Raw genomic sequence first — 22,486 nt, 5'->3', positions numbered from 1 at the left:
TCCGTGTGAATTTTCACATGGGAATTAGAAAACTGATGACAGATCCACTTAATTAAAGCTTTGGCTCTTGCAGCTCTTAGGCCACTGAGTGTCTATCCTGTGTATTTTAAGGGATTAAAGCATTACACAAGTTGTACAAATTAATAGAATATATAGCAGTTTAATTTTTTGTCTTTTAAAACATATATATATATTAATATTTATATATATACATGTCCTGCTATAAAGGATATGGTATTTGCAAGTAGTATAAACAGTCTGCCTGAGAGGATGTCTTGGGTTGCAATGCAGGATATAACCAAAAGTATGTATTCTATCACCAGCTGTTAAAACCAGGTGGGGCAGTCATCTTTATCTTTTCCAGGACCCATTCTCCCTCCAGAGAAATACCTTCTGTTCATGGGACATTAAGTCCCACTGCATGACTGATAAAATTACATTGTCCCGTGGGGAGATGTTCCATCCAGGGGGAGGAGCCAAGCATTTCCTACCTAGATAAAAATCTGAGATTTGGAGCACCAAAGGAGCCTTTTTACACTGGATTCCCAGAGGAAGACCAGGCCTGTCTGCACAAGCCTTGTAAGGCCAGGCTGTGCTTCGCACAGTCTTTGCAGTGAACTTGTAGACATCTGGTAAGTAATAAATTGCTGAGCTTTACTTTAGTGTCTCCCTTACAACTCTGAGGCCACTAGAACCTTGCTCTCCTCATGTACTCTTTGTAAAACAGGCATGGAGCAAACACAGATGCTTATATTTCCACAGGATCTTTGTGTTAATTTATGACAATGAATGGCATTACCTACCAAGGGTCATGTCCTGTTGGGCAGAGAGGCACAAAGGTTGAGAAAGCCATCAGCTGTAATATCTCATGTGGATGTTGCCTGTCCTGGCAATCTCCAAATCTCCGAAGTGCTTGTGATAATGTTAAGGATGTGCTCTTTCAAATTAGTTCTGTGGAATATGGTAGATTCCTGCAGCTTGTTGCACAGTCCAAGTTATCTGCCCAAGGGATTCCACGTGACACAGTGAAATCTAATTTAAAAAAAACAGAGATTTCTTAATTTTATGTGTTATGAAACATTAAAATTCTAATGTTTAAGAGCAAAGATCTGTTGAAAAAATAAGCATTAACCAAGTCCAAGTTTTACCTATGTTTAACGGGTAAATATTAAATTTCCATGTCTCTTCAAAGTCTACATGATATTCCCAAGTACAAGTTACTCATTAACTGATTAAGATAAACAGAGATTTCATTTGAAAATTTGTTTTTTCCAAAATGGAGCAGAGAACATTGCTTGCATTGGTGGTCTTTTCCTCACTCATAGTATTAGCAGAAACTATTGATCAGAAGGTATTTGCTCTATTTTTATTATCAATATCTCATTTGGTGATGCGGTGCAGGTAATACTGGTAATACTGCCTGGGGAACCTTGGGTGGATTGTGTTGAGATTGTAGAGCTTTGGGTCTTTTTAAGGTCTTTTTGAGGTCTTTTTGGTTGGTTGTTTGGGCTGTGATAGCACAAAGGTAGCAGGAAGCATTTGCAGATGTGTCTGGTCATGCTCTTCCTTTGGGATGTAAGATCTCAAATTTGAGAGATCAGTAGCTCTGCCTTGGCCACCGGATGAGGTTTGGATCTTGACACAGGACCAAGCAAGCACTACACAGTGCCAGGAGGTGTCTGATGAGTGTTTAATAATAAATATGGAATGGAAAAGAGGAAAATAGAATTTTATTTGCACTGTCTGGAGGAGAAAACACTACTTTGTACCATCACAGTGGTTATTGGTGGCACTGTAAAAACATCAATATTAGAGAGGAAGAGGAAGCTTTAAGTCGGAAGGTTTCTCTGTCCATTGTGCCTATTCAGAAAGGTGTGAACTGCAGTGCAGGTGGGTGCTGGGGGGCAGGGCCAGGCCTTGTGGTTGCTTCAGGAGCAGCCAAGAGCTCTTCAGGAAACCATGGAGAGGGTGAATGGGCCCACGGTGCCTTTGCCTTTGGGTACATGCCTGGGGCTGTTCCGCTCTGCTTCTTTCACCGGGGCACAGCAAAGCTCCACCCCATGCTGCATCCCCTGGTTTGTGCTGGCCGCAGCTGGGGCTGGGCTAGTGCAGGAGATGCAGATCCTCCTCCCTGCAGCATCCCTTGGGCACGTGGCAGCAGAGCAGTTTCTGCGTAAATTTTGCACAGGACAAGCTCCTCCTGTGTTGGAAGGATCCTCAGTGGGCAGCAATGGCCACCATGAGCCTACACTGCCCCAGTGAGCCACAGCATGGGGCTTGGTGCTCCTTATGGAAAACCCTCGCTCTGAATGTGCCATGGGCAGGTTTGAGTATGGCAGGGCAGCAAACTTCAATTTCAGCCAGTGTCCTAATGGAGAAGAGGCCACTGGATGCTATTAATTGGCAAGCAAATACAGGAGATTAATTATCAAAATAGCTAAAGATCAATTAGCCATTCAAAAAACTTGGAGGCTGGAAAATTAAAAACAGAAGTGCAATGATATGCTCTGTTTCTGAGCTTTTTTATTTTGATCAGTTATTGGACTGTTGTGAGGCTGGTGATGCCCAGATCAGCCTTTCTCTAGTGCCACTGCTGAAACATGTGTAGGACCTTTTGAGAGACATCCCAAATGCAAAAGGAGGTGTCCATGTGGCAGGTACTCCAGACAGTTCTTAGTCTAGCCACCCTCTGAGGTGTTCCAGGCAGCTCCAGAATGGTGCCCTCCTCCTTTGGGCATCAGGGCCCTGGAAGAACCAGACCAGGAGAAACATGAGTGCTCAAAGGGCATCTCTGCTTGTGCAACCAGTGAGGGGTTGGGAGGCCCATGTGGGGTTTGAAACCTGCTAAACATCCTGTGGAACACAAGGTACCAAAGTTGGAAAACAGGCAGCAAAGTCAACAGCTGGGAGAGCAAATAAACAGTCACACAAAAAACAGGGCTCTTCCCTGGGTCAGGCTTAAAGAGGTTTCTGATCTTCCTGAGGAAAATCTTGGGCAATGACTGGGGTGATGCAGCAGCAGCTTCACTGTACTCCAAGGAGAGGAAAAGGTCCAACAGAAGCTTCTGTGGAACAGCAAAATGCAAATGTAGCTGCAGGTTTTGCATGGAACAGTGTTTGTGGCTGCAGAGATGGGAATAAGCAGACTGGTTCAGAGCAATCTCCTCCCCAGTTCCAGACAGGTTTTCTAACAGTTCATTCCTTCATCAACTTTTCCAACAGCATCATCCAGGTAAGAACTGCTTGGGAGCAAAACCTGGGTGTTTCTGTCTCAGTCTGTTCTTTTTTTTCCCAGCCTGCTATTGAAATCTACAGCCTCCACGTGGACTGCAAGGTCACATCACGATTTGCTCACACTGTCATCACCAGCAGAATTGTCAACCGGGCCAATGAGTCCCGAGAGGCCACCTTTGAAGTGGAGTTACCTAAGACAGCCTTCATCACCAACTTCTCCATGTAGGACCAGTCCTTACCTGCAGTGTGAAGGGGGCAGCTCTGAGAGGGTTCATCTTTCTGCTCAGGAGCTGCTGGGCAAAAGCACAAAGAGGGTCCTCTGCAAAAATGCTCTGTGGGGCTAAGTAGTAGGCAGCCAAATAGAAAAGAGGTGGCCAGGCTGCTTGCTGCACAGAGTGGGTGACAGATGTGCTCAGTGGTGGCGTTTCTCCTGCTCCAGCCTCCTCAAGACTCTGCAAGGACAAGGGTTGTGCAAGAGTGGTGGCTCCGTGCGTCCTTCTGGCTGGGGAGGGGTTTGGGAGGAAAACAGTGCCCAGAGAGCCACACAATCTTCCATTGAGTTCCTTTCCCCAGTGCATTCCTTCTAATATTAATTAATTTTTATGGAAACCCAACAGGTCCATCGATGGTGAAGTATACCCAGGAATAATAAAGGAGAAAGCTGCTGCTCAGAATGAGTACAACACCGCAGTCTCACAAGGACAGAGCGCTGGCCTCGTCAAGTACGTTCTTATTGTGAATAAAACTGCTCCAACACCCCTCCTTGGCTTCTTGTTTGGCTGGGGGCAGATTATACCCTGGAGACAGCCACATCTCAGTGGGGACTAATGTGAAAATCAGTCTTGGTTTCTGGGGGGAGAAACAGTGTGTCTTTATATATATGTATATTAAAAAAATATATTAGTATTATATAGATATGATCTATAGGTAGTCCTGCAATGGGCTCCAGTAGGAAGCATCCCAGTTTAGCCGTGCTTTGGGACTTGCTGTCATAGAATCATTGTATCACAGATCACAGAACTGAGCCAACAACCACCGTGTTACTAACACCATGCTCTGACCAATTGAGCTAGTCTCAAGGGTCCTCAAAGATCACCTAGTTCCAAGCCCCCTGCCATGGGCAGGGACACCATTCAGGTTGCTCAGAGCTCCATCCAGCCTGGCTTCCCATCATTCAAGAGCACCGTGCCATGCTGGGATGATGCTCAGGGCTGAGTCTGTGTCCTTGCAAGCACAGAGGACCGTGGCTTTGAGCAGATATCACAGTGTCAGGGTGCATTTAATCTGTGCTTCACAGGTATTCAGTCTGAGGTGTGCAGGGGATTCTGCTCAATTTCTCAGCTTGCACCCATGACAAGTTAATGTAATACATGTGGTGTAAATAATAACATTTGCAATGTAAAAATCCTCTCTGTGATGAACAATATTTACTGCTACTCTTTTTTTTTCAATCCCATGTAGCCCCTTGGCCTTTACTTTGCACACTTCACAAACTCTTGGCCACCAACCTTCCCCGCAGGAGATAAATCCCTGCTCTTTCTTCCCCCCCAGAATTACAGACAGGAAGCTGGAGCAGTTCCACGTGTCTGTCAGCGTCGCGGCCGCCAGCAAAGTCACTTTTGAGCTGACCTACGAGGAGCTGCTGAAGCGGCAGCTGGGGAAGTACGAGCTGCTCATCAAGGTGCGGCCCAAGCAGCTCGTTAAACACTTCCAGGTGAGCTGGGCAGGGAGCAGTGGGTTTTAGCACAGCCATGTTCCCTCTGAGACACTGATGCTGACTTCCCTGCTGCCAGATCGATGTGCACATCTTCGAGCCCCAGGGCATTCGCTTCCTGGAGACAGACAGCACGTTCTTGACCAACGAGTTAACTGAGGCGCTCACCGAAGTGCTGAACGAAACCAAGGTGAGGCGGCAGCTGCCAGAGTTACTGCCAGTGGCAGCTCTAAGTTGTATTGCTTTAAATATTTCCTTCTGATTGCTTTGCAGGCTCATATTTCATTTAAGCCAACTCTAGATCAACAGAAGAAAAATTCTGAGCCTGATGAAACCCTTCTCAATGGTGATTTTGTTGTGCGTTACGATGTTAAGAGAGAAGCCACTGCAGGTGATATACAGGTAACAAAAAAAAAAAAGAAAAGAAAAAAAAAAGAAAAAAAAGAAAATGCAAACAAAAAAACCCCAAACCAGCAACATTTGCTTTGAAACACCAAGAATGACAGGAAAAGCTCTTCCTGTTAATCCAGGGTCAGCAAGAACTGAGGGTGATACTCAGTAAATCCCCAGAGACACCAGGTATGTTGCAGAGATCACTCAGAAAAAAAAAATCAATCTTTCAGATTTTATTCAACTACCAAATCTATATTGGTATGTCACACTCTTTTTTTATGATTATTTTGGCCCCTCCAAAGTGTATTTGTGGCTTCTTGTAAATGAAGTTTAGAGGAATGTGATTTATATAACTTAAAATGATGCTTGGTCTCTGTGATAACTGAGGCATAACTAAGTACAGCAGGAACTTAACAACTATTTATGAGCCAATGCATATTCTAGGGAATAAAATGGAGTATTTTCCATATATTTTCACTGCTGAAGTGTACAGGGGTGTGCTGAAAGGTGGCAGCCACAGTCAATCCAGGAGAGATGTACTTATGGGTAATGATAAAGAGGTAATGTGATGCACAGTCATAATATGCATATATCATACATATGGCACTGAGGTTTCTAATATCTATGTATGTATGCATGCTGCTCTCTGGTAATTTTCTCTCTACAGACAGTCTTGCTTCCAGCTAGGAAATACATTTTACATTCTTTAATTTAAATTCTTTGATTTGGGCTTATTGAGAAGAGCAGAATGCTGAACGTGCTCTCCACTTCTTGCTATGCCAGAATGTTAAGATTTATTCTTTATTTCTTTAGATGTACTTTTATAGATGAATTTACATTCTGTATTCCAGATTGTCAATGGGTATTTTGTCCATTACTTTGCACCCCAAGAAATGCCGGTGTTTCCCAAAAATGTCATCTTTGTTATAGACAGAAGTGGCTCCATGACAGGCAGAAAAATTGAACAGGTAACTTCCCTCAAAGCATGACCTCTGTTAGCAGCAGTCACACACACCCCAGCCTTCTGAGGAAGCAACTTGGAATTTCTCATTTGAAACACACCCTGGTTTTGTACACAGCAAAATGTTCACACTTATAGAAATGCTTGAAAATACATATGCATAGATTGGCATTATTAAAGAGTAACTCTTGTCCAACACAACTGTTTTCATGGGTGCTAAACATTGGGGCAGAGAGAACTTTCTGCATCTTTGCAGAACTTTTTTGTGTTTATGTTTTCCTTTAATGAAGCTTAGAGAGTTAATTTATCTGTTATCTGTTTTGTTTATTGATAACTGTGTATGTAGCTCTGCTTGAAAGTAGACAAGCTCCCTACAGCCCTTATAGATTGGATTTTGTAAGTTAAGTGAATTGTCTATTTCTGATGGTCTCAGCCTAAAATCTAGCATTAGGGTTTAACAAAGGCATTGGACTGCATCTGGGACAGAGCTGTAGAGAACCCCCTAATTACACTGCAATTTCAGTCCCAGTTCTGGCAAAGAAATGGGAATAATCAAAATTCTGGTTTTCTCCTCGGAACAGACAAGGGAGGCCCTGTTGAAGATTTTGCAGGACCTCCGCCCAGAAGATCATTTCAGCTTTATCACCTTCAACAACAAAGTGGTGGAGTGGAAGAGCTCTCTGCTGCCAACCACTGAGGAGAACGTGGCCAGTGCTGCAGCCTTGGTGCAGACTCTCAGTGCCAGGGGAGGTACACATGCTTGTAGCCATAAATATGCACCCAGTGGAACGAATTGCTTAGAAAATAATTATTTTTATTAGTTATATAGTGCTTCAGAGCTACCACCAGTGCTTACAAAGCAAGTCAGTTTTTAAGACTTATGAGTGATGAGTGGGAAAGAAAGCCTGTAAGTGCACAAACTGATGACTACGTTAGGAGATAGATACAGTTAAATAATATATAAGAGATGCTTACAGCACATCTATGAACCTTACAAGCCACAAAGTTTTGTTTCCAATTTTTATCACGGAGACAGTTAGGAGATTCCTTGGTAGCACATTTTTTCTACAGAAAAATGGAAATTCACTCAACATTTGACAACAATTTGCTGACTGTTTTTTTTCTTTTTATATCAAGTGTCCTTGTGAAAACAAACAAAAAAGAAACACATACAAAGTTATACTCCTTAGTAAGCCATGCCACAGAAATAAAACAGGTAAAACAGACATGGCATTTCAGTTGCTGCATCAGTCAGTGTTCTTGGTGCTATTATTTAGTTTTAAGCACATCTCAAGGGCTCTGTCTCCCTTTAATGCTACACTGTCAGTATTAACAGAAGTTTCCTATCCCAGGCACTAACACCAATAAACTCACCATGCTCAGCTCTTTTCTCTGACTTATATAAGGCAGGGAAACTTTTCTTAAATATAGGTTAACAGATGACAGTGTGTTTACTTAAGCCCTTTTTAATGGCTCTAGACATGTTTGTATTTCCCATGACATATGTGTGGAAAATGCTCCCAGAAGAATAATCTGGCACTCCATTGCAATATAACACCCAGTAATTAAGTCCAGTAGGCTAAGTCCCTAAATCCTCCTCTCTTGGAAGGATTACTTCCTGCAGAAAACTTTAAACAAGTCTGCAGGGCCTGTGCAGATGAAGGGCAGCAATCCCCGCAGATGGTGTTCCTGTTGAGGTGAGTGGTGCCTCCTCTCATTGCAGGCACAGACATCAATGGTGCCCTGCTGGCTGCCGTGGGCATGCTGGAGAAAGCTGAGGGGCTGCTGGAGCGCAGCATCTCCATGATTATTTTGCTGACAGATGGGCAGCCCACTTCTGGTGAGTCAATGCTATGCTCAGTCCTCCCTCCCCCGAGGTTTTTTACCTTTTACACTTGCATCCCAATATTGATAGACCTAGCCTGTGTTTCAGAAGAACTTTGGAATAGGCAGGCTGAGCTACTGCTGGATCTGGAGAGGGGATTATGACAGGGCTTTGGTGAGGGCTGTAGGGAGTGATGGCAGAGCCTGCCTGCCTGTGACTGCACATCCTATAGCTGGGAATTGTTTTACTGCATACTGTTGGCTTCCCAGTCTATAAACTCAAGGGAATTGGAGATACTCCAGGCACAGCTGAAACAGAGAAGTAAAATACCTAGAGACAAAACATGGGCATTTTGCAGATACTGTGTACAGTCCTATTTGAGAGATATTGCTTGTGCTTCTTCACCCTCTGTGCCTCAAACTTGAGATATTTTCAACATGCATTTTGTTCTGTATTCTTTGCTATGTCTTAATTAGTGATCCACTGTGACAGCAAAAACCAAAGGATTGAGATTGAAATATCAGGTGAAATAAGCAATAACACCCAGTGTCTTGAACAAGGGTTTGTCTTAGCTTTGTTTGGCACCAGCATCACTCCAAGACCAGCAATATTAATTCATCTCTAAGTCCTTAATAAGATCAGTCTGCCTTTTAGATTGTGTGAGCCATTCTGCTTTGGGGTTTGTTGATTTTGTTTGGGTTCTTGAATAAAATTCAGCTCACGGTGCTGCCCCCCCAGCACAGCCACAGTGAGTCTCCAGTGCTCCCCACATCCAGCAGTTAGAAATCAGGGTGGAGTGTCAAGCATTATTGCATACATTGCCTTCCTTAGCACAGCAGCTGAAAGGGAAAAAATCTCTGCTGCTGCCACATATTGCTACAGGCAGTGGCAGTTTCTGCCTGGAAATGCTGATGGAGAAACTCTCCATACACAGCCATCAGCAGCTCTTCAAATGGGGTAAGATGATGGTGTGAAAATCTTTTCCCTCTGTCACACAAATGGCTGAGTTCATTGGCAGTTTGTTGGAATTGCACCATTAACCAATCCATTCTTCTCTGAATTGACACACATAATTTTTATGGATGGTACTTGTCTTCTGAATGCTTGATGAAGTGTATCCATCCCTCATGTTGTTAACTTGTAGTGTGTGCCCCTTCTGCACTAAAAACCTCCTCTGGCCCTGTAATCCTATAAAATATTTTGCACTTAGCCATGACAACATTAGTAAAGCCTAGTAAAAGTCATTAGAGGAGAATCACATTCTGGCACTCCATATGCAGAGTCGTGCTTTCATTTCCAATTTAATTACCAGCATTCTATCCCCTATCTTTTTAGTATTTTATTCTGAATTAGTTTTTTAAACTTCAGGCAGAATTTTCCATTAACTTGCTGCCGTCTTTTTGCACTTGAAAAGACCCAAACCCACAACGGTGTTTTTGTTTCATTTACAGGTGAGAGAAATGTGGAAGTAATTCAAGAAAACGTTCAGAAAGCAATCAATGGGAAATATGCTCTTTTCTGCCTTGGCTTTGGGTTTGATGTCAGCTACAAATTCTTGGAGAAAATGGCCCTGAGCAATGGGGGGATAGCACGGCGGATCTATGAAAATGCTGATGCAGCCCTGCAGCTCCAGGTCAGGAGTAAGGAATGTGCCAGGAAACCATCAGCTACAGCTTATGTCTAGTCCTAGCAGAAGGATCACAGATTTTCCTAGATGAAACGTTGAGGTTGAGTTTACCTGTTGTGTTAGTGGAGGGAGGAGAGCAATTTTGGGGTATCTGAGGGTTTGTACCCTCTGCATATCCATGACTCAAAGTCTTCAAATCAGCCCCGTTCAGACAAACTGGGGAAAATGGCACCTTCCTGTACTGTAAAAAGAGAGATTGTCCAGGGGAAGTGGAGACAATTTCTGAGTTTGCAGTAGTCTTGCACTACTAAAGAAAAAGCTTTTTAAGGGGGCTTTAGACACTCAACATATTGCTTTGCACAATTTTGCTGTCATGTGTGTGTTCTCTGTCTCACTGCTTTTCTCTAGGGCTTTTATCAAGAAGTGGCTACCCCAATATTAATGCAAATTGAAATGAAGTATCCAGAAAATTCCATTGAAGGATTAACCAAGAACATTTTCAAGCTGTTTTTTGAGGGATCTGAGATTATAGTGTCTGGAAAAATTAGAGATGAGCTGGATCTTTTCCCAGTAGAAATTAAAGCTCAGTCAGTAAGTGTTTAGTTTACTAATTGTGAAAAATATCTTTCCCTTCTGTCTTTTGTGGCAAAATAGGAGGCTTCAAGAAGTGTTTTGTGTTTAGTATGTGTTCTTTACATTTGGGCATTCAGCTGTTTTCCCATTGTTTGAACTCTTAGATAATTTGCTAAAATTACCCTTTCTTGAATTTGCTGAAAGAAAAACCTTGAAGAATATCCACAAATAAGCAAACAGCAATTTCAATTAAATTTTGTTGATTCTTTAAGAAAATCTAAATATTTTTGCCTTTTAAGCACTTTTGGTTTCTATTGTTACAATGAAGTAGGAAATCTCAGTTATTCATCTCAAAAATGCTGAAATAGAATTTAATTACCTCTTTTTTTTCATTGTTGTTTCAAGACCAGAAATACAAATCTGAAGTACATGCATTTTAGATACTTTGGTGTTGCACTTTCCAATGGAAAAGAAAAAAATTGAAGGACAACTTGTACTAAAAGATATTCTTTTAAATCTAAAAATGTGACTATAAATGAAGTCTGGAGCTGTTCTTTTGATGGTCAGTTTTCTCCCACTTCAGCACACGAGTAACTTGACTCTTAAGGAAGAAGCAAATGTCCAAGAGAAGGAGCAAGTGTTCCAAAATCAGAGATACATCTTTGGGAATTTCATAGAGAGACTGTGGGCTTACTTGACCATTCAGCAGCTTCTGGAAAAAGCGTAAGTGATTTTAATGCTTCACATAACATGCTTCCAACTGCTCAAAACACAAATTCCTTATTCACAAATTATATGATCAGAAAATACAAAGAAGCATAAATATTTCTCCAGAGAGTATCAAAACCATAAGGTACTGGGAGAATAGTACATTACTGTATGATGAACATGAAGTGCCTTTCAGTTTTTGGTAGCACTACAACATTCCATTTCATACATATATGAACACATAATGTAACACATTCTTCATGACATTGCTATGAAAAAAATTTCAGTTGTATGGATGTGTTGAGCTGTTCTTGCACACCCAGAAATATTGTCTGTAGATAAGGAAATGGCAATAGCTAGGCAGTAGAACAATATGGATGTCCATAAGATACTTCATAGATCATGTGTCTATTACTTTTATGTATTTAAACCATGCATAGGCTCCAGTGTTGCAAAGAATTAAGCATTTCCATAATTTCAGGCACATGGACAGCAAATTCATCCCCATAAGACTACTTCAATAATAAATATCTGTGGAGATGTAAAGGATTCTGATTTGTTCATAGTCTCTACATATTTTTGCTTCATCATTAACACAGATTTTAGTATTTCAGCCCAAGAAGAGGACCAGAAGGCCCTGGAGGCCCAAGCCTTGGATCTGTCCCTGCGGTACAGCTTTGTCACACCCCTCACTTCCATGGTTGTCACCAAACCCCAGCAGAAGGAGGAGCTGGCAAACAAACCCACCGAGGCTGGTAAAAACAACCCCCCCTGAAACACTCTGCTCTTCTTGATTCATTGTTGTTGACTTCCACTTAGGTTCATTTGATAGTGATTTAATGAGGCAAATTGGAGGCAGGAGTTCAGGGATTGGCTTGCAGGATTTTTTTGAAAGGTGAAGTGATGAAACAGGCACTACAACTGAAATGGAAAACAGTTTGTTTAAATATTAACTACTAGTAGTCTAATAGCTGCTATTATTATGTTTCTGACAATGCAAAAGGTTTCCACTTTTCTCCAGAACAATGAATGCAGGGGGAAAACCATGGCCTCAGAGTTTTGCAAGTGCTGTATATACTTATTTTTTAACACAAAAAAACCTCATCAACTGAAGCCCTTGTCCCAGTTTGCTGGTTCACAAGGGTAAAGTAATTCAGTGTTGACTGTATGACACTCATGTGTCCTTCTTCCTCTCGACAGATAATGAGAAGCCCAGTCTTCTAGTAGGAGGTAAATGTTTTCTTTTTTTCCAGTAGCATATTTTCATAGTCTCTAGCAAAAAATTTAAAAAAACTAAACAAAACAAACAAAAGGGTTCATGGTGCTTGTTCTATAGAGGGAAGTATCTGACATTTGAAAAAATGTGTGAAGTAAATTGTATGGAATGCCTGCCACAGCCTGTGCAGGTTTTGGGTCAATGGCAGGGTCAAAAGGAGAAAATCTTTCATTAAGAAAGTCTCAAAGGTCAAAATTATCTATGCTCTTGAGGAAAAGTAGTTCTTCAAGTCAGTGGTGTTAATGATGCTTTCTGCTTCTTCTTACCATGTGTGAAGCATCTTTCAAAAGACCCCACGCAAGAATGCCTTCTGAGGATTATTCAGGTATTGTTTTTTTCTCTCTGAAAACTGCATTTATTTGAATAATTATTTTATAGGTGAAGAACCTTGGTTTTGCTCTAGTTCTTTCACAGAAATGTATTGAGAGAATCACAATGCTGCCCTGTTTTGGGAGGTTGCCTCTTTCAAAGTGGTGCTGGGGAGTTCAATAGCAGAACCACTCCTGTAAGGTACATAATGCAATCATGAGTAAAACACAGATGCTCTCTTTTCTATCTCCAGGTTCTTCCAGACTGATGAGTGCATCACCTGCTGGTAAGTACTCCTCCTCTGCTTCTATTCAGAATAATTCTATGAAGTTCATTTCATATGTAGGGTCATATTGATCTTATTCTAATAAGTTAATTTGGATTGTAGATGCCCACTTGATATACAATTTAGTTTTTATTATGTGTATTTCAGTCCAAAGATATTTTATAATGAACTATAAACTTCTGAAAGTTCCCTTTTCAAGAAATAAAAAAATGAGGTCCCTTTTCAGAAATAAAAAAGTATACCTCCTGAAAATGTATTAGTAAGCAGAAAGAAATGGATATAAAAGCAAAATAATTCACCAGTCCCAGGGTATCCAGAAAAGTCAGTGGACAACAAGCAGGACAGATTTCCTGTTTCAGAGGGTGGGGAGGGAGGTGCAAGGCATAAACCCAAAGCAACAAAACATTGGGAAAACCCTTTTCTTTCAGCTCGAAGACACTCTGAGATCCAAACTCGTGGCCACAGGAGGATGTTTTCCACAGGTAGCTGCTCACAGTGGGGTCAGAAGGGCTGGGCTGGGTGTGCTGCATTCAACATTGCCCAGTGATCCTTGAAAACTCAGCTCTAAACCCTCCCACAGCTCCAGATGAGCTTGGGCCACAGCATGGTCCATCCTGAGAGAAACAGGCACTGTATGTTGTGCTTTTTTCTCCCCATTGGGACACCTCATCTTAGGCAAAGCTCTCTGTAGCTGTCAGTGAAGAGCTCTGCTAAAAAGGTTTCTGTCCAGCATTTCATTTGGTTCATCAGCTGACTTAGAGACAATCGTTTCATTAAACTCTTCTTACTAATTTTAATTATTTCAGTTCCCGTGTTCAGACACCTAGCAGCACCACCTGTTGGTAAGTGACACACATCCTAGTCCTATTTCAACTATTATTGTAACTGCAATGTACACTTCTTCATGCAACAATGCTTTTTCTGACTGCATCAGCTCTGAAAACTTTTTACCTCTTCTTGCCAACCTTGGCTAGTTCTTTCCATTGAAGTAGAAAATATCCCTGTGTTTCATGAGAAGACCTCTTTGAATCTGTTGGCTTCATTCATTCAAGATGCTGTGCCTGGGTGTGGTTTTCAACAGTTATTACTTTGTTTTTAATCATTCTATTCTATGAAAGCTGTAACTGCTGTTCTAGGTATAAATCTATTAATTATTTTTGCTGTGCCTATCCAGGCTATAGACTCGAATTTTTTTTGTTGTTTTTGGTTTTTTTTGTTTTTTTTTTTTTGTTTGTTTGTTTTTGGTTGCTGATATTTTAATTCTGTCTTTTCAGCCGATGAATATCCACAACTTCTCTTGCAATTACCCAGACAAAATGAAAGAATCTGCTTGAATATCGATAAAACAGCACAAACCTCTGTCCAGCTGGTGTCAGATCCAGTGCAGGGTGAGTGAGCCACGTTACCCCAATACCAAGGCAAGGACAGTCATTGGGTCTGTGAGTGCAGCTGATGTTTTTGGGAATAACCCCCTCTCATGAAGAGCCATCTCACACCTGCTGCCTTGCACTGACCAGAGAGGCTGTGGCAAATTCTGCCTTTCTGTTAGGTAATATTAATAGAGGTATAACAGCTGGGGGCACTTCTCACAGGTCTGGCTGAGGGTCACCTTCTCCTCCTGGTGTCACATCCCCCTTGGTCCTTAGGGTTTTCTCCTACCCAACCCTTGGGGGTTAGGAGGATGCAGAGACCTCAAACCTCGTGGTCCCTGTGTGCCAACATAAAGGTGCCTGCTCTGGATGCACAGCAGATTTTCCATGGTCCTGTCCTTGAGGAGCCATGGCCTGGGCACCAGGCACCTGCTCTGATTGTGGAACAGAGACACCTCTGTGCAGCAGATGGAAGCATGGGGTTAAACAGACTCTAGACAGTCTTGGGGCATGTGGAGCTGAAATCCAGAAATGCCCCACAAAACTAGATTTGAGAACCTGGAGTCATTTCAGTAGCAATACTGGAGCAAGTTTATTAAGATCACTTGTACCTTAAGAGAAGAATCACCTGACAAATTTGTATTAAAGGACTCACTGTGACGGGGAAACTTGGAGATGGAATAAATCACTTTGTGCAATTTGATATTAACTATGAGAATCCCCCCGTGCAAATCCGTGTCTACACTCATGCAATCCTTGTAAGCCACAATAACAAGAATGATTGGTTGTCATGGACAAAGTCAGCGTCCTCCACCATCCAGGGGTAAGAAATATCTCCCTGTCCTTTCCTAAACTTGAAAATGTGTCACATCTTTGTTCATCCAGGCCTCTACTTTCCCGTTTACTTGAAGTAAGTGCTTTCAAATTTCCTTCTCCAGCAAGTATATAACAGTGTGAGTAGCAGCAGGGTATCTTCATAATCCCCCATTTCAAATTTAGAAGAGAAAATAAGATTGACTTTAATTCTCCATGCCTGTCTAAAGAGAACCCAAACAACTGCACCATCAGCCTGCTGTTCATGTATTTATGTTCCAAAGAAAAGGAGCCATGCAGAGCAGCCTGGTGCCACCAGCAGCCACTTTGTGTTCCTCCAGGGCAGAGCGAGTGCTGCCAAGTGATGGCTTTGACATTTACTGTGCCTTTTATACAGCACTTGGCTCCACACAGGCTGGGGGTTTCTTTCTCCTCAGTTTTTGCCATAACTCCCATCTGGGAAGCTGACATTTTTTATGGGCAGGCGTAAAGTATTGGAATAGCTGTCTGTAACTAAGTGTCCACTGTAGGAGAAGGGATACTTTATAAGCAGACTTTATTTGTTAGAGCAATTAGAGCAGGATGGTTCAGTACCACAAGGAAGAGCTGAGTGGAGCTGGTTCCCCCAGCCTTTTTATATTGCTGGAATAAGTCTCCACAAGGATCCCCTGCTGGCCTGGAGCAGACAGGACACACATCACTGCTCCCCCACATGCAGTTCTAGACAATAACAAGTCCTACCACAACTGCTTTCAATTATTCTTGTAATCCAAACAGAGCCAAGAACTTGCTGGATTTATGTCCCAGTATAATTTGCTAAGCAGAATGATCCTCCTGCTTCAATCCAGCACCAGAGCCCTTGCATCAGCACTTTGGTGGTGGCTTTGTTAATTTTGTCTGCAGGGAGCAAAATGACAGTGACATTTCTGCTCTGCAAGGCCACCTGGGATCACAAAAACATTAATAGGTCAGAAGAAAGGCAAGGTCTGAAAAATTTGTGAAATACCCAAGAAAAAAAAATTTATTTGTTCATTAAAAAGATTGAATTATTTTATTACTCTACCTTTTCTCTCATTAAAATGGTGAGAATTTTTTTTTCTCATCCAAGCATTTCTTGTCACTATGGATAATAAGGTGTATTCATCAGCAAAAAATTGTCCCCTGGTATGTTTGCATGACCTGCTGTGCAGTACAGAGAGAAAACATATTCTAATCAATATTTTCTAGCTTTAAAATAACTACAAACAGATCAGGAAAATGCAATTGCAAAGAGAGAAATGGCAACAATGAAATTATTTTGATTAATTAATGTCAGTTAGTAAAATACGTATTCTTTCTTCACATTCTTCTTGGAAATAATTTCCTAATTTACTTCCTAGGCTGAGAGTGGCAGTTGACAAGGACAGGAGTGTGACAGTATCATTGCCTGACACGGTCACAGTAAAAATTTCCTTGGTCAGGTTTCCAGATGATTTCCTTGGGCTCTACTTCTTGAACACCGACCGCTTTTCAGACCAAGTCACTGGAGTTCTTGGTGCGTATTGCATGGATGTGTGCAGCAAAGAGTGCTCTTGTAACTCAGCTCCTGAAATGAGAGTGCAGACAGGGGTTTGTTTCAGGGACTTCTTGAGAAACTTTGCATTTAAGTTACAGTAATTTCACAATTATAAATCACACCATTTTGACTAAAATTTTGGTCTGAACCCAAAGTGTGGCTTGTAATCAGGTGTGGCTTATATATGGACAAAGAATGAAAATTGCTGTTTTAGTTTGGAGGACAGGTGTCTGCTGAGAAAGGCAGGAGCTTCTCTTTGAAATGGAGAATGTAAACCCCCTCCCTCTGAATTATTATAATTTTGAAATTAAGGGGCTTTCAGGCAAAAATATGGGAATTAGGAATAACAGTTCTTTACTAGGGAAATTAAAATAGAACTACAGTACTACAAAGAAACAAACTCCAAACCCTGACACAGTCAGAGTACAACCTGACACCCGTCAGGCAGGGTGTTGGTAGCAGTCCCATTAAATGGTGGCTGCATCCTCCTGCAGTGACAGATGTGGCTCAGTTGAAGCAGTGCTCCTGTAGAAGGTGCAGTTTCCCTCTGGAGGTCCAGGGGTGATGTGGAGAAATCCAGTTTTCCTCTGGAGTCCAGTGGAGAAAGGGCTCCCTTAGTGTCCCAAAACCTCTGTTTTTATCTTGGTAAGAAATGTTGGGCTCTTCCCCCTGGCTGGAGCAACTCCCAATGGGATGCAGTAATTTTATCAGTCCCACAGTGGGACTCAATGGCCATGAGCAGAAAATGACTGGCTGGAGGAAGGATGGGGTGTGAAAAGATAAAGAACAATGCCCTGCCTGGTTTCAATGGATGGCCCATTAGCAGAACATCTGCCATTGAGATAAGGATCACTGCCCCCACCCTCAACAGATGGTGATAGAACAGATACCTTTTATCACATTCTGTATTGTAACCCAAGACAGTTGCCAACACCCGGACATGAGGCTTATAATCAGGTGCGGCTTAGAATCATGAAATTACTGTATTCTTTTTGAACATTTAACTTTTACTGCCCAGCAATCCCAAAAAGGGAAGGTCTCACTCTGGAAACATAAAACACAATGCTTTTCCAGTCACCAGTGGCACAACCCTAAGTAGCCCATTATGGGTTTAGAAGATGTTAAAATAAGACAGAAATAATAGTTGGGCTTAACCTCAACAGTGCTGTGGAATGACTCGATTGATGCAGAAAATTCATTTGATGTCAAATAACAGACTATAAATAATGGACATAAAATTGTAAACAATCTTGGCTAGGAAATGAAAGCCAGCTGCTCATGAACATCTTGGCTCCAGAAGTCCTGGTGGGACCTAAGTTGAAGTTGTTTTGGAAACTTTGCAAATGGAGAGGCTGCATATTCCAAAAACCACAAGGAAGAAATAATTGTGAAAAACCATCAGAGAAAGGTTGAACCTTCCCATGGAGAGTGTTTGGGATAACAGATCACAGATGAAACAGAGGAATTTTCTGAACTTACTAAATGGATCATCCAAACATGATCTTTGGTTTGTTTCCTGAGCTGAAGAGCTGCCCTCTGGTGTTAGAGCTCGCATTTGGCTTAAACAAACAGCAACACTCAGCTGCTTTGTATTTTAAAATAATTTCTGTGTCTCTTGCTCAGGTCAATTTTATTCAACAGCACAATTTGGAAGTAACTCTAACAATGTTCAGAGAGCTGTGGAAAGACTCCTGAGAGTGTCTGGATCTGAGCACAAAGTTTCCAGGTACCAGATATTGAGGGGGTGATGGGATGGGGACAGATGGAGGACTGTGCTTTGAGATGTATTTTATCAGCAAATACCAGAGATCAAAAGAAATGGAACTGAGGGGGTGTTTGCAAGAACACACCTCTTTGGTGTAAATAACTTGTGTTTTAAGTTTTCACCAACAGACTGCATGTGTTAAGTGATGCTACAGGGCTCAAAGCTTCTGTTTCATTGGGGGAAATAATTGCACCCTGGGGGTACAGCTTGCATTGTTTTCCTGAACAGGAAGGGTGTTTCCTCAGTTGGATTTGCCATGAGAAAAATTTTCTGTCCTTCAGCTGCTTTTAGCACACATCTGTGATGGGGAATAAATGCAGTGAGTGTGCAGGTCCTGAGAGTGCTGAGGTGCCTCTGACTCCTGGTGCCATCTGCACATCAGGGCAATTCTGGCCCTGCCCTTTGATTGGGTTATCACAATTTCTCTTGTTTTGATTTCATTTCAGGTTGTACAAGAAAGATTACAGGCTCGAGTCAGCCAATGAACCTGTTTCCTGCTGGTCAATAGATCTAACTCCCTAGGAAAAAAAAATTCTGTGAAGAAAATTATGCAAATAAGCTCTTCCAAGCTCTTCCAAGTATTTTTGATACTCTCATCAAGAAAACCACACAGTTAAAGCCTTATTGTTGCTATATATATGTGTCACAAATATTTTACCTTGAAATAATTATACTGTCAAGATATGACGGTGCTTGCTTGTTTGCTATTTGAAAATTATTTCTAATCTGCAATGTGGTTTTGTTGTTGAAGATTTATGTGGATGAACTAAATAAAATTGGTATTATCAGCTCTCAGTTTGATATGGACACATGGACTTAGGTTTCCAAATAAAAATCAGTAGTGGAATCATCCAAGCCAAGAAATGTGCCATGCAAACAGTAATAGATTTCTAAAACTTTATCCAGTTACAGATGGTGGTGTTCTTGAACCCCATGTTTTGTGAAAACACCATGAAGTTTGAGGCAGTATTAGTTTACCACGTCTCTCATTCTCTATTTTATTGCTGTATCAGGGCTCTCTTGGAGGTTGTTCTGCCAGACCATTCAAAGCTCATGAAATCAGCAGTGAATGGGGCTGTGTGTGGGATGCAAACCCACACCAGCTGTGCTTCAGTTCATTGTTGCAAAAGTCTCTGAGGCTCCCTTTTGACAACAGCTGCAGAATAGCCATTGACTGGTTGCAAAACCTTTGGTTGCAACACACAACACCTCAACCCCAAAAGTTAGCAGCTTTTTGGGCACAATTCCATGCATTTTGCAAACATTGGAAGGTGTTTCACAATTAATGAACATCTCAAACCCAACCTGCTGTGCATGGAGGTAACACTGCAGAGTAAACACACACACAGAGAACTCTGCCCATGAAATCCAAGCTGTAGACTCAGTATTCTGGTTTTTTAAGTTTTAATTCCAAAATTATTTTTGTGTAGAATTTCAGTTCCTTTGTATCTTTGAACCCATAAATGTGCCAGCATTGTAGGCAATTTAACAGAAGTTGCTTTCTATCCTGCCAATAATATATAACTGGAAAAACCTTTTTATTTTAAAGCAATGTACTAAAAGAGAAACTACTTCTTGCCAAAGTCAATAAGCTAAAACAAACTGTGTAATTAGAAGCCTGTTTTGTAAAAGAACTGTGCAGACACGATGCCAAGATATGTTTGTGTGAATTGCTTGTACTTTCAAGGTGCTGATTTTGCTGCACAAATTACACGACAAACAATGTGGAATTTGGAAACTGGAAGCACCACATTGCTCACTTCACTGCATCAAAACCAGGCTTCCCAATCTGATTGTTTCCATTCTAGATTAACTTGGGATTTGAATCACAAGCTGTTGATCCAGGGCTATATCAGCAGATTTGCTGCAAATTAAATTTCTGCTGCTTTCAGTTGCAGGATGTCTGTGTCACCTCCTGCCCTGCTGGCAGCAGCAGGGACAGAAGCAGCACTGACAGGGAGCAGTGGCTCCTGGCTGGGGCAGCTTTCACCTGGGACCCTCTGCTTTAAGTAGGGCTCAAGCAGGTGCAGGCCATGCTTGAAAGCTGCACTCAAACTGCAGTGCCTGAGCTTTCCCTGCAGCTGCTGCCCTGCTAATGCAGTTCTCCCTTGCTGCAAAGAGGCTCTGGGCCAGGGAATTTATTAAGGTATGATAGAAACTCCTTACATTTTTCAAAGATTTTATCTGACTTTGAATAGATGAGTTGTGCTGACAGAGATTTCTGTGCTTTCTGCAGCAGTCAGAAGTTGCTGGTGTGCCTGGTTACTGCAGCTCCCAAATCCGTGTAGTGCTGCTTCCCCTCTGCACGTGTGCTTTCCATTCTGTAAGTAGGTGCCACCCCACTCTTTGCTTCAATTGTGTTTTAATTTGTTTAGTCTCCTGTGCTTTCCAAGCCCCCAAGTGAGTTCTGGTGGGTTTCTGTTTTCTTATGTTCTCTTCCCTTGCTGAGAAGCTGAAGGCAGATGCAGTAATGAATATTTGGCATTTTGTAAATTTTAATCCCAATACAAAATAGTTCCAGTGTACATGTAACAGATCTATACATATCTCACAGGATATGGCCCCACACTTCTATTCTAACCAGCACTGTAGCTCTCAGCAGGAGGAGTAAATGTTTTATCTCACAGTCAGCATATGCCTGCTGCTTCTCTCTGCCCTCTCTTACCTTCAGCTACATTTGCTGTTACCTCCTGCCTTGCAGGAGTCCTAAGTGTTTTTTGAACAGCAGACATGCAAAAGCACAGCAGAGTCCCTGACAGCAACTCCCAATGCAGTCACAGACAAGACTCCAGAGATTTGCCTCATCCCCATAAATCAGACAGGAAAGTTCTGGCTGGCCCAGGATTGCCTTGTGCCCAAATTCTGCCAGCCAGGTAGGTCAAGGTCTGCTGTCCACTGCTCTGCTTTGTTGTGTTAATGGAGCAAGTGAGGATGGGAACAGCCCCCACGGGCAGTGCCACAGCTTCTGCCTCAGGATCAAATGGATCATTCCTTTATTCATTCTATTCCATCTAATTAATTATCTTTCAGTAAAAATTTAGAACCATGTAAACTTAAACTTCTAATTTCAATATCCTGGTCTTCTCTCTCTCCTTCCTGTTTGCTTTCCCTGCCTTCCTTGTTTTTCAGTCACTTATTACCTTCTGTAGAAATTACTGTTTTCTTACACCATTTCTGTCTGGGTTCAGCAGGCAAAGATCTACAGCCACTGTGACATCATCTCCTCTCACCTATTCTTTTATCTACAAAGTTGTTGCTTTCAGTAAAGGATTTTGCTCCCCCAAAAGACCTGTATGTCACATAAATTTAACAGTAAGTATAGCTTTCCTCAATTTTTTTACTCTTTGATTTTTCTGTTGCCTACCTTCAATGGAAAGAATTGAAATTCTTTCAGTTTAACCAATCGTATCTTCTATCATTTGTTCCTCCCACTACACTCCTCTTTTCTCGGTGTTCTGCATTCTAGTTTTCCACACAATGACTTTCCTTGTCCTACTAATGTTGGGGAATTTTCTGCTTTGCCATATGAGACCATAACTGCCTTTTTGTGGCTGATTTGATTAAAAGAAATCTTGAAGTAAATAAGAAATATAGCGGGGAGAGAACATATTTTTGGTTGGTTGGGTTTTTTGCTTTAGAAATAAGAGCTTGCAATTTCTTGCAGTAAAAAAAGAATATATAAATAAATGGGGCACATGCCCTGAATGTGTTCATAAATTCTTTTATGGGAACAGAAGGAAGGGTCTTCCTCAAGAAAGATACCGTCCAAAAGAGCTATCATTACTCAAACGTGAGTGCTGCTTGCAACCTTGGTGTTTCATTAATTTATAAAAACTCAGACATTCAAAAGTTAGGTTCAAATTAAAATGCTAAAATCCAGAAGTCCTGGATGCCAGCAGTCACTTGTGCTGGCAGCAGCCCTCAGCACTGCACAGTCACGAGCTCAGGTGGTTCCAAGTACCAAGGGATTATCCCAAAATCTGGGCTGGGCTATCAGAGGTCCTCTTGTGCTCAATTTCAAAATGCATCTGGCACCCTGGGCTTTGTGAAGGTGGCATGAGAACATTGAGCTGTTGG

General features: G+C 41.8%; 1 protein-coding gene across 1 annotated transcript; it reads left to right on the top strand.

The window, feature by feature from the left end:
- The first annotated feature begins 1,276 nt into the window (after window positions 1–1,276).
- ITIH4 (inter-alpha-trypsin inhibitor heavy chain 4) lies at window positions 1,277–18,931 on the top strand. Its single transcript, XM_033071681.1, has 23 exons — window positions 1,277–1,351; window positions 3,296–3,456; window positions 3,852–3,956; window positions 4,786–4,948; window positions 5,028–5,138; window positions 5,222–5,350; window positions 6,193–6,309; window positions 6,884–7,052; window positions 8,026–8,142; window positions 9,579–9,760; window positions 10,163–10,345; window positions 10,911–11,050; window positions 11,642–11,790; window positions 12,236–12,265; window positions 12,589–12,636; window positions 12,874–12,906; window positions 13,335–13,388; window positions 13,713–13,748; window positions 14,181–14,294; window positions 14,925–15,099; window positions 16,469–16,623; window positions 18,268–18,370; window positions 18,856–18,931. The coding sequence occupies exons 1-23, from the start codon at window positions 1,277–1,279 to the stop codon at window positions 18,929–18,931; spliced, it is 2,625 nt and encodes an 874-aa protein (XP_032927572.1).
- The last annotated feature ends 3,555 nt before the right edge of the window (window positions 18,932–22,486 follow it).

The sequence above is a fragment of the Catharus ustulatus genome, chromosome 13 (genome assembly GCF_009819885.2).
Source record: "Catharus ustulatus isolate bCatUst1 chromosome 13, bCatUst1.pri.v2, whole genome shotgun sequence".
Classification (NCBI taxonomy): Eukaryota; Metazoa; Chordata; class Aves; order Passeriformes; family Turdidae; genus Catharus; species Catharus ustulatus.
Note: the sequence above shows the minus strand (reverse complement) of the source record. Positions and strands in the feature narration are given on the sequence as shown.